Source organism: Crotalus tigris, unplaced genomic scaffold, assembly GCF_016545835.1.
Source record: "Crotalus tigris isolate CLP2741 ecotype Arizona unplaced genomic scaffold, ASM1654583v1 scf7180000020730.58115, whole genome shotgun sequence".
Classification (NCBI taxonomy): Eukaryota; Metazoa; Chordata; class Lepidosauria; order Squamata; family Viperidae; genus Crotalus; species Crotalus tigris.
The window spans coordinates 37258-49770 of record NW_024098155.1 but is presented as its reverse complement, the minus strand read 5'-3'; the positions used below and the strand labels follow the sequence as shown (position 1 = coordinate 49770).

The window sequence follows — 12513 nt, the reverse complement described above, 5'->3', positions numbered from 1 at the left end:
TTCAAAATCTCAGCTCAGTTCTCTGTCAACTGTTCTTCCAGCTTTGCCTCCTTGATCATCAGCAATCTCTCTTGCATTGGCTACAACAGGATGTTCTTCTGCTGCTTTTGTTCGTCTTCAGTGTTGGGTTATTATTTTTCTTCAATTCTATGGTTTTCTAGAGCATAACTATGTTCCCCTTACCCTTCCTCCTTCTCACCCACCTCCTTTGCAGACATGAAAAAAATGGGGGTAAAGTTGTCATTTTCATTTCATATAGATGACCATGATTCTTCTTTACCTTGGCACCAGCCTTGCCTAACATCAAAACATATCTTGACGCTACATAATCTTGACAGTAGAGGTCAGGACTGTCATATTTTCTAAACTTAGTCTGATATAGCATAGATAGAATAACAGAGTTGGAAGGGACCTCGCAGGTCATCTAGTCCAACCCCCTGCCTAAGCAGGAGACCTTACACCATTTGTGACATATGGCAGTCCAGTCTCTCCTTGAAAGCCTCCAGTGATGAAGCTCCCATAACTTCTGAAGGGAAGCTGCTCCATTGGTCGATTGTTCTCACTGTCAGGAAATTTCTCCTTATTTCCAGGTTGAATCTCTCCTTGATCAGTTTCCATCCGTTATTCCTTGTCTGGCCTTCAGGTGCTTTGGAAAATAGGTTGACCCCCTCCTCTCTGTGACAGCCCCACAAATATTGGAAGACTGCTATCATGTCCCCCCTTGTCCTTCTCTCCATTAAACTAGACATACCCAATGCCTGCAACCGTTCTTCATATGTTTTAGCCCCCAGTCCCCTGATCAACTTTGTTGCCCTTTTCTGAACTCTTTCTAATCCATTTTAGTCCAAAGAAGAGTTTAAGGACTCTGGGTATTCAGGCTGACAGCAGCAATGAAAAAACATTTCCCTCCCACTAGATCAGGCTGGTCGTATCCCTACGTTGGTCTAATCACATGGGTGGTTTATACCAGCGGTGTCAAACTCAATTTCATTGAGGGCCGCATCAGCATTGCGGTTGCCCTCAGGGGGCCGGGTGGGTGTGGCCAGGGTGGGTGCGGCCTACTGGGTGGGTGTGGATGGAGTTGGGTGTGGCCTACTGGGTGGGTGTTGCCAGCTCTACATTGTTTGTGTCAAGGGGGCCTGTGGGGGCCTGGGTAGGAGTGGGACAGATCTGAGGGTCTCCGGCAGAAGGGGGTGGGACCAGGGCAAGGGACAAGGCATGGTCCTCTGGAGGACCCTCACTGTTCCTCTCAGACCATGCGGGGGAGGGCTTATGGAGCTAATGCTGAATGCGTTTCAGCATAGATCGCCACCACAAAATTGTACATTGGCTCCCTTATATCTGAGGAAGAATTGATGAGCAGGCAGGACATTTGCATGAATTTGAATTCTCCACTGGCAATAGGCTTAAGAGCAGAGAGGACAGCTGGCTCTGCAGACAATTCAGTCCTGATCCCATCTTCCACCATGGCTTGGCTGCCTCTTCTTCTCATCCTCTCCTCTTCCTTTATGGGTAATTGAAGATTTGGGCTATCTACTAAAATTGGCTGGGACATACACTCTTGCCCCATCCCCTTATAATTCAGGGAAGTGGTTTCTCCTCTACTTCTTTGATTTCAGATTTCTGTTAATACCACACATTTCTCCTAAGTTCAATGAACATCGTGTTGACTGAGACTTTCCTGTCACCTTTGCTTTTTTTCAGGGAGTTTTTCCCAGTTTGTCCTGAATCAACCAGCCTCTGTGTCTGGATCTCTTAGAGAGACAGTCCAAATCTCTTGTAAAAAAAGCAGTGGAACAATTGGATCAGGATATTCCTCCTGGTATCAACAGAAGCCTGGCGATCCCCCCAAACTCCTTATATATGACGATAGCAGCAGAGCCTCTGGAATCCCAGCACGATTCTCCGGTTCTGTTGAAAACTCTAGAACATCTGCCATGTTAAGCATATCCAGTCTTGAGGCAGAAGATGAGGCTATCTATTATTGTGCCTCTTATACAGGCAGTGGCTCGTACACAGTGCTACAATTCCACTGAAGAGCTGAACAAAAACCTTTCAGGAGGCAATCACCGATGTGCATGACTGGGCAATGTGTGACATCTTCTTCTTGGTTCCGCTTAACCTTCTCAAACTGTAAGGTGCTTCCTTCTTGGTGTCATACCTACTTAGACTCCCAGGGATGTGATAGTGTCTGAACTGGAGAAGGTTATTATTATTGGTCTGGGACTTCATGGTGGGGGGAATGAAGAGGATCAGTTGAATGATGGATTATGAATTGTTGAACATAAAGAGTCACCCAGAACACTTCTGATAATTGTTGTTTGGAGACAACAATCATATTGTTGATCTTTATCCCACATTCCAGCTACAACCGAACTATGTTTCCTCCTGACCTTCTCTGCCTATTGCAATACTGTTGGACAACGTTTCTAGCATCAACCCTTCTGATATGGAACACTCACGTTTTGGTTCTTCTTGACCAATTCTGATAAGAGAAGCTTCTTTGGAATCCCTCACTCTTCTCTTTCATGTCTAACTTTTCTCTCCCCTTTGAAATTATACCTCCTTGGATGAAGCTTTTCTCTTTGCTTTCTTTCAGACCTTTTGGTCCAGCTTTTCCTTCATCACCCCCCTTCCCTTTCAGCATCCTACAGAGAAACAGTCAGGATTTGTTGTATGAAAATGAGTGGAAACACTGGAGAGTAATACAACTCCTGGGATCAACAGTGCCATCATCAGACTCATGAATAAAATAAGAGAGACCCTTTGAAGCCACAACTCAGTTCTCTGGCCCTCTCCATAGTTCTTCCAATTCTGTCTCCTTGAGCATCTTCAACCACTAGCAGATTGCCTACAACAGGAATCTCCTTTGTTGATGTTTGTTTGCCTTCAACACTGGATTTTTTTTTAACTCTGTGGTTTTCTAGATCATAACCATGTTCCGCTTCCTATTCTACTTTCTGATCCACCCCTTTTGAAGCATAAAAATAATTTTCAACATGCTATTTACGTTTGAGTAGGTCACTCTGCTTCTTTATTTTGACAAAGAGAATCTTGGCATCTGCTTTGCCCAACACCTATAAAACACTTTGAGGCTATGGTGACATAACCAATAGAGGTCAGGATTGCCGTGTTTTCTAAACTAAGTCTGAAATTTTAGTCCACAAAGTTCTACCTTAAGCATTTTTGTTATTTATGTTGTCAGTAGCAATGAGAAAACGTGCATTATTTCCTTTCTCACAGAACACAAGTGGCAGAAACTGGATAAAAATCAAAATGTAACAGAATGCATGGGAAAGAGTATGAATGTTATTCAATTAAAAGAAATAAGTAAATGTTTAAATAAAAGTTTGGGGACACCATATATTCCTGAATTGGATCATACAATTCTGGGGAGTATTTTTTTATGCTGATATAGTCTGTTTTCTACTATATCTTGATTTTCTCTGTTCTCACATTAATTTTATGTTGTGAAGTAAGCTGAATGAGGATTACAGCTGAAGACAACTCAGATTTTAATGGCGGAGTTGGGATTTCATCCTAGGATTCTGTACTTCTCTAGTATAAACTCTTATTTGACCAGCTCACCTATTCAGCTCTAAGCTCTCAAATGTCATCTGTCCATCAAAATGGTGCAGGTTACACCTTTAGTTAACTGGGCAACCTATTTGGTAAAGACAGGCATCATCATCCTTTAAAAAAACCATCTCATTTGCATGCTAATTGTATTCCTCACCTCTAGAGATTTAAGAGAGGCCAGGTTGAACCCAATGACTGATTGATTCATTCAGGAAGATTGTCTAATTGTCCAGTATGGCTTGTATTCTTCTGCTCTTCACCATCCTGTCATCCTTTGGTGAGACCAACAGAATCAGGGGAAAGAAGGGTTAATTGTTGTGAGGGTCTCCATGTGGAATGCAGTGCAGGAGAATGTTGGGCGTGGTTTGGCTGTATAACGTAGTTTCACTTGATGTTCCTTAATTCCATGTTCTCTCTTATTCCCTTAATTCCATGTGCTCCTTCAGGGGCCAGTATCCAGCAGCTGCAGAGCTTGAAAGATCCAGATTTTGTAGCTCCAGCAGGGACAATCACCATGTCCTGTAGATACGATGGTGGAAACATCACTGACACCAACTACCCACGATGGATCCAGCAGAAGTCAGAGGAGGTTCCAAGGCTCTTAATACACAGCACCAGCAGCAGGCCATCAGGCGTTCCAGCCCGTTTCTCTGGCTCCAGGTCAGGGAACACCATGTCCCTGACCATCACAGGGGCCTTGGTGGAAGATGAGGCCACTTATTATTGCTTAGTTTGGATTGGGGACGGGTGCACAGTGCTTGATTCAGATAGAGAAATGAGACAAAAGCCCTTCAAAGGAAGTAAAACTCTTTCATAGGTTTGGTTTCCCTTCCAATAAAGAAGAGCTTCAGCCGATCAAGAAATGACATGATTGAATCTTCTCTTCTGTTTCTTAAACAGGAACATCTCTTTCTAAACTCCCCATCAAGTACTCAAGTGGGTCTTAGAGACAAGGAAAAAATGCCAGACATGGTTCATCCTGGTAAACCTGAAGTTAAACATGTAAGTACTAGTAATAGTAGTAAAGTTGGAAGGGACCTTGGAGGTCATCTAGTCCAACCCCCTGCTCAGGCAGGAAACCCTACACCATTTCGAACAAATGGCTGTCCAGTCTCTTCTTAAAAACTTCCAGTGTTGGAGCATTTACTGCTTCTAGAGGCAGGCTGTTCCACTGATTAATTGTTCTCACTGTCAGGAAGTTTCTCCTTAGTTCTAGGTTGCTTTTCTCCTTGATTAGTTTCCACCCGTTGCTTCTTGTCCTGCCTCCAGGTGCTTTGGAAAATAGCTTAATTCCCTCTTCTTTATGGCAGCCCCTGAGATATTGGAATACTGCTATCATGTCCCCCCTTGTCCTTCTCTTCTTTAAACTAGACATACCCAATTCTCGCAACCGTTCCTTATATGTTTTAGCCTCCAGTCCCCTAATCATCTTTGTTGCTCTTCTCTGTACTCTTTCTAGAGTCTCAACATCTTTTTTACATCGTGGTGACCAAAACTGGATGCAGTATTCCAAGTGTGGCCTTACCAAGGCATTGTAGAGTGGCATTAATATTTCACGTGATCTTAATTCTATCCCTCTGTTAATGCAGCCTAGCACTGTGTTGGCCTTTTTGGCAGCTGCAGCACACTGCTGGCTCATATTTAAGTGAGTGTCTACTAGGACTCCGAGGGCCCTCTCACAGTTACTACTATTGAGCATGGTGCCACCTATGCTGTACTTGTGCATTTGGTTTTTCTTGCCTAAATGTAGAACCTTGCTTTTTTCAACATTGAATTTCATTTTGTTAGTTAGTGCACAGTGTTCAAGTCTGTCCAGATCCTTCTGTATCTGAAGCCTGTCTTCTGGAGTGTTGGCTATTCCTGCCAGCTTGGTGTCGTCTGCAAATCTGATGAGTTCCCCATCTATCCCTTCATCCAAATCGTTGATGAAGATGTTGAAGAGAACTGGGCCCAGAACAGAGCCCTGGGGCACCCCACTACAATCTCAATAAAGTCTTTAGCCCAGGTTGATTGGTGTCCTTTTGCCAATTCAGATATTCTGTATATATCTAGAACTGTGATTCATCTGGGGAGAAATATTTCATTTGGTCTAATATTGATGAATGTCCTTTTATTCCCTCCCTTTGCTTCCCTGTCTTCACCCTCACTGAAATCCTACCTCAGTTAAGCTAGCAGAGGCATCTGATGAAGTGGGCTACAGCTCATAAATGTTTTGGCCTTTTAATATTATATGTTAGAACAATAATATAATTTAATATTACATTATGTGTTCTATATGGTAGAAAGGGTTACCAGAGACCTGATTTTGGAAAAAGACTCTAGGAAGTGGCACGGATCGAGTTTCCTTTTTATATTATGGTGGGACATCAGCTCCAATCTTAGTAGTCCATGTGGCCTCTGAACTGGATTTGTGTCTACCCTTGGAGATTCCCTCTCCAAGCACAACAACTTTTCAGGAAAACATGAACGTGTGACCTAACATATATGGTTATCATTCCTAACATCCCTGCCATAGGTCATAATTTCCCAGAAAAGCTGAGAGGGATCTGTCTCAGGTTGAAGAAGAAAGGATGAAGGAGATAAAGTGAGGACAATTCTCATGCATGCTTTCTACGCTGCAGTTGAGCTGAAGACCTTCCCAAATGTTCCCGCTCAGCCAAACAGGATGGTCTCCTCAAAAAAGTTGCATCAGCAAGTCATGATACTCAAAGAGAATAACAGAATAAGAAGGGATCTTGGAGGTCTTCTAGTCCAACCCCTTGCTCAGGCAGGAAGGAACCGTCAAGGGAAGGTCTTTCTTTTTATCATAACTGAGGAAGAGTCAATGAGCAGGCAAATCATTTGCATGAATTTGAATTCCCCACTGGCAAAAGGCTTAAGAGTGGAGAGGACAGCTGGATCTGCAGACAATTCAGATCTGATCCCATCTCTAACCATGGCTCAGCTGCCTCTTCTCCTCCTCCTCTCCTTCTCCTTTAGGGGTAATTTATGTCAAGGGATTTCTACTCAAAAATTGCAATGATTATAGCCTTCCTCAACCTCCTGATAATTCAGAAGTCCATCTCCTAATTGCCTTTCCTACCACACTTTTCTTCTGATTTAAATGAAGATTGTGCTGATAGAGTCTTTTTTTCATCTTTGTTTTCTTTCAGGGACTTTTTTGCAAGTCATGACTCAAACAGCCTCTGTGTCTGGATCTCTTGGAGGGACAATCCAAATTACTCGTACTATAAGCAGTGGAACAATTGACACAGGGGATTCCTCCTGGTATCAACAGAAATTTGGAAATGCTCCCAAAGTGATCATATATGAGGATAGCAGTAGAGCCTCTGGAATCCCAGAATGATTATCTGGTTCACTTGAAAACTCAGAAAAATCTGCAGTGTTGTTGTTGTAAATTGCGAAGTCGTGTCCGACCCGTCGCGACCCCATGGACAATGTTCCTCCAGGTCTTCCTGTCCTCTACCAGGTCTTCCTGTCCTCTGCAGTGTTAAGCATCTCCAATCTTGAGGTAGTGGATGAAGCTGATTATTATTGCACATATTATGTAGGTACTGGCAAGCACACGATGACACAATCCCACTGAAGAGCTGAACAAAAACCTTGCAGGAGGTGATGTCTGATATGCATGATTGGCAAATGTGTGACATATTTTTCTCTGTTCCTCTTAGCCTTCCCAAACTGTCAGGTGTTTCCTCACTCCTTTCACTCCGTTTTAGACTCTGGGGGATGTGATAGTATTTGAGTTGCAGAATGATGCTGCAATTGGACTGGGATATTATGGTGGGTGGGTAGAATGGGGCCAGTTGACTTATGACTTCACACATTCAGAACGCTTCGCATAGTGCTCCATTTAGAGACAACAGCCATATTATACATCTTTACCCCGCTTTCCAACTTTGGACTGCTTACATCTCCTCTTGTTCTTATCAGCCTTCTAATCTGGACATCCATGTTTTGGTTCTTATTGATCATTTCTGTTCAGGGAAGCTCCTTTTGAATCCATCACTCTTCCCCTTTCAGAAATAACTTTTCTCTCCCCTTTGAAATTACACCTCCTTGGTGGAAACTGTTCTTTGTTCTTGGCTTTCTTTCAGGATTTTGGTTGTCTTCAATTAGCCCCCTCCTCATTCAGCATGCTTTGGAGAAACAGTGAGAATCCTTTGTTCCAAAAGGAGTAGAAAAAATTGAGACTAATACCACACCTTAGATCTACATACAAGCAAATTGAGAGACCCTTTAAAATCTCAGCCAATTTCTCTGGCTTTGTCAACAGTTCTTCCAATTTTGTCTCCTGGAGATCTCTAATCATTCTCACATTGCTTACAATAGACCCCCTTCCTTTGCTGGTTTTGTTTCTCTGCACCTTTAGATATTTTTTGATTCCATATTTTTCTAGATCATAACTATGCTCCCCTTCTCATTCCTCCTGCTCATCCACCATCTTTAAAGTCATGAAAAAGTGGGTGTAAGCATGCCGTTTCATTTGATCTCAGTCACACCCCCCCATCCTACAGAGAAACAGTCAGGATTTGTTGTATGAAAATGAGTGGAAACACTGGAGATTAATACAATTTCTAGGATCAACAGTGCCATCATCAGACACATGAGCAAAATAAGAGAGACCCTTTGAAGCCACAATTCAGTTCTCTGGCCCTCTCCATAGTTCTTCCAACTCTGTCTCCTTGAGCATCTTCAACCACTCTCAGATTGCCTACAACAAGAATCTCCTTTGTTGATATTTGTTTGTCTAAATTTTGAATTTTTTTAACTCTATGGTTTTCTAGATCATAACCATATTCCTCTTCCTATTCTTCTTTCTGATCCACACCCTTTTGAGGGATAAAAAATAAATTTCAACATGCTATTTACGTTTGAGTAGGTCACTCTGCTTCTTTATTTTGACAAAGAGAATCTTGGCATCTGCTTTGCCCAATAAAACACTTTGAGGCTATGGTGACATAACCAATAGAGGTCAGGATTGCCGTGTTTTCTAAACTAAGTCTGAAATTTTAGTCCACAAAGTTGTACCTTAAGGATGTTTGTTATTTATGTGGTCAGTAGCAATGAGAAAACGTGGATTATTTCCTTTCTCACAGAGCACAAGTGGCAGAAACTGGATAAAAATCAAAAGGGAATGGAATGGAATGTGTCCTCAAAAGCTCCACCAGGAAATCCTACTGCTTGAAGAGAAGGAATCTTCAAAGGAAGCTCTTTCCTTTTATCTGAAGCTGGCTGTCATATCTGAGGAAGAATTGCTGAGCAGGCAGGACATTTGCATGAATTTGAATTCTCCACTGGCAAAAGGCTTAAGAGCAGAGAGGACAGCTGGCTCTGCAGACAATTCAGTCCTGATCCCATCTTCCACCATGGCTTGGCTGCCTCTTCTTCTCATCCTCTCCTCTTCCTTTATGGGTAATTGAAGACTTGGGCTATCTACTAAAAATGGCTGGGACTTACACTCTTCCCCCATCCCCTTATAATTCAGGGAAGTGGTTTCTCCTCTACTTCTTTGATTTCAGATTTCTGTTAATACCACACATTTCTCCTAAGGTCAATGGACAGAATGCTGACTGAGTCTTTCCTGTCACCTTTGCTTTTTTTCAGGGAGTTTTTCCCAGATTGTCCTGAATCAACCAGCCTCTGTGTCTGGATCTCTTAGAGAGACAGTCCAAATCTCTTGTAAAAAAAAGCAGTGGAACAATTGGATCAGGATATTCCTCCTGGTATCAACAGAAGTCTGGCGGTCCCCCCAAACTCCTTATATATGCCTCTGGAATCCCAGAACGATTCTCCGGTTCTGTTGAAAACTCTAGAACATCTGCCGTGTTAAGCATCTCCAACCTTCAGGCAGAAGATGAGGGTGACTATTTTTGCGGCTATTATACAGGCAGTGGCTCGTACACAGTGCTACAATTCCACTGAAGAGCTGAACAAAAACCTTTCAGGAGGCAATCACCGATATGCATGACTGGGCAATGTGTGACATCTTCTTCTTGATTCCGCTTAACCTTCTCAAACTGTAAGGTGCTTCCTTGTTGGTACCATATCTACTTAAACTCTCAGGGATGTGATGATGTCTGAACTAGAGAAGGTTATTATTATTGGTCTGGGACTTCATAGTGGGGGAAATGAAGGGGATCAGTTGAATGATGGATTATGAATCATTGAACATAAAGAGCCACCCAGAACACTTCTGATAATCATTGTTTGGAGACAACAATCATATTGTTGATCTTTATCCCACATTCCAGCTACAACCAGGCCATGTTTCCTCCTGACCTTCTCTGCCTCTTGCAGTACTGTTGGACAACGTTTCTAGCATCAACCCTTCTGATCTGGAACACTCACATTTTGGTTCTTCTTAACCAATTCTGATAAGAGAAGCTTCTTTGGAATCCCTCACTCTTCTCTTTCATGTCTAACTTTTCTCTCCCCTTTGAAATTATACCTCCTTGGATGAAGCTTTTCTTTTCTCTTTGCTTTCTTTCAGACCTTTTGGTCCAGCTTTTCCTTCATCACCCCCCTTCCCTTTCAGCATCCTACAGAGAAACAGTCAGGATTTGTTGTATGAAAATGAGTGGAAACATTGGAGATGAATTCAACTCCTGGGGTCAACAGTGCCATCATCAGACACATGAGCAAAATAAGAGAGACCCTTTGAAGCCACAACTCAGTTCTCTGGCCTTCTCCATAGTTCTTCCAATTCTGTCTCCTTGAGCATCTTCAACCACTAGCAGATTGCCTACAACAGGAATCTCCTTTGTTAATGTTTGTTTGCCTTCAACATTGGATTTTTTTAACTCTTTGGTTTTGTAGATCATAACTAAGTTCCCCTTCCTATTCTCCTTTCTGATCCACCCCCCTTTTGAGGCATAAAAAATAAATTGCAACATGATATTTATGTTCGAGGTAGGTCACTCTGCTTCTTTATTTTGACAAAGAAAATCTTGGCATCTGCTTTGCCCAACACCTATAAAACACTTTGAGACTACGGTGACATAACCAATAGAGGTCAGGATTGCCGTGTTTTCTAAACTAAGTCTGAAATTTTAGTCCACAAAGTTCTACCTTAAGCATTTTTGTTATTTATGTTGTCAGTAGCAATGAGAAAACGTGCATTATTTCCTTTCTCACAGAACACAAGTGGCAGAAACTGGATAAAAATTAAAATGGAATGGAATGGAATGTGTCCTCAAAAGCTCCACTGGCAAATCCTACTGCTTGAAGAGAAGGAATCTTCAAAGGATGCTCTTTCCTTTTATCTCAAGCTGGCTGTCATATCTGAGGAAGAATTGCTGAGCAGGCAGGGCATTTGCATGAATTTGAATTCCCCACTGGCAAAAGGCTTAAGAGCAGAGAGGACAGCTGGCTCTGCAGACAATTCATTCCTGATCCCATCTTCCACCATGGCTTGGCTGCCTCTTCTTCTCATACTCTCCTCTTCGTTTATGGGTAATTGAAGACTTGGGCTATCTACTAAAAATGGCTGTGACTTACAATCTTCCCCCATCCCCTTATAATTCAGACAAGTGGTTTCTCCTCTACTTCTTTGATTTCAGATTTCTGTTCCTACCACACATTTCTCTTTCGTGAAATGAACATTGTCCTAACGCTGCCACCTTTGCTTTTTTTCAGGGAGTTTTTCCCAAGTCTTGACACAACCAGCCTCTGTGTCTGGATCTCTTGGAGAGACAGTCCGAATCACTTGTACTAAAAGCAGTGGAACAATTGGATCAGGGGATTCCTCCTGGTATCAACAGAAGTCTGGCGGTCCCCCCAAACTCCTTATATATGGCGATAGCAGCAGAGCCTCTGGAATCCCAGCACGATTCTCCGGTTCTGTTGACAACTCGAGAACATCTGCAGTGTTAACCATCTCCAGTGTTGAGGCAGAAGATGACGGTGACTATTATTGCCTGGAATATTTGGGTGGTGGCCAGTGCACAGTGATACAATTCTGCTGAAGAGCTGAACAAAAACCCTTGCAGCAGGTGATGAACACCAATATGCATGACTAACCAATGTGTGACAATAACTTCTTGGTTCCTCTTAGCATTCTCAAATTCTCAGGTGCGTCCTTCCTTCTGTCACACCCTCTTAGACGCTTAGGGATGTGATGGTAACTCAATTCCAGAAGGGTGTTATAATTGGTGTGTGATTTTATGATGGGTGGAATGAAAGTGATCAATTGAATGATGGCTACATTTCACTTAAACATACCCATTCACCAAGAGGTCTTCATATAATGGTCCATTTGGTGACAATAGCCATATTATCCATCTTCATCCACATTTCAACTATGACCTAGCCATGTCTCCTCCTGTTCTTCTCTGCGTACTGCAATGGTGTTGGTCCACTTTAGGTTTTCTAACACCAACCCTTCTGATCTGGAACACCCCCATTTTGGTTCTTCTTGACCAATTTTGATCAGAGAAGCTTCTTTGGAGTCCTTCACTCTTCCCTTTCACATCTAACTTTTCTCTCCCCTTTGAAATTACAGCGTTTGGGCTGAAATTTCTCTTTTCTTCCTTTCAGATTGGCCTAGTGGACAATCACTTAAATAGGAGCCAGTCGTGTACTGCAGCTGCCAAAAAGGCCAACACGGTGCTAGGCTACATTAACAGAGGGATAGAATCAAGATCACATGAGGTATTAATATCACTTTACAATGCCTTGGTAAGGCCACACTTGGAATACCGCATCCAGTTTTGGTCACCACGATGTAAAACAGATGTTGAGACTCTAGAAGGAGTACAGAGAAGAGCAACAAAGATGATTAGGGGACTGGAGGCTAAAACATATACGGAACGGTTGCTGGAATTGGGTATGTCTAGTTTAACAAAGAGAAGGACAAGGGGGGACATGAGAGCAGTATTCCAATATCTCAGGGGCTGCCATAAAGAAGAGGGAATCAAGCTATTTTCCAAAGCA

General features: G+C 42.6%; 1 protein-coding gene across 1 annotated transcript; it reads left to right on the top strand.

The window, feature by feature from the left end:
• The first annotated feature begins 1351 nt into the window (after nucleotides 1-1351).
• LOC120319453 lies at nucleotides 1352-11546 on the top strand. The gene is made up of 8 exons (XM_039368318.1): nucleotides 1352-1512; nucleotides 1705-2022; nucleotides 4026-4158; nucleotides 4240-4379; nucleotides 4480-4515; nucleotides 6732-6899; nucleotides 10657-11034; nucleotides 11218-11546. Exons 1-8 carry the CDS (start codon nucleotides 1356-1358, stop codon nucleotides 11544-11546), a joined length of 1659 nt encoding a protein of 552 aa, XP_039224252.1. The 5' UTR covers nucleotides 1352-1355.
• The last annotated feature ends 967 nt before the right edge of the window (nucleotides 11547-12513 follow it).

Bases quoted from the DNA above. Each gene is read 5' to 3' on its own strand.
- LOC120319453 (XM_039368318.1), top strand. From the start codon at position 1,356: ATGAGCAGGCAGGACATTTGCATGAATTTGAATTCTCCACTGGCAATA. The intron at 2,023-4,025 runs TACAATTCCACT...GTGCTCCTTCAG, and splicing joins CAGTGGCTCGTACACAGTGC to GGGCCAGTATCCAGCAGCTG. The intron at 4,159-4,239 runs GTCAGAGGAGGT...CTCTGGCTCCAG, and splicing joins CCACGATGGATCCAGCAGAA to GTCAGGGAACACCATGTCCC.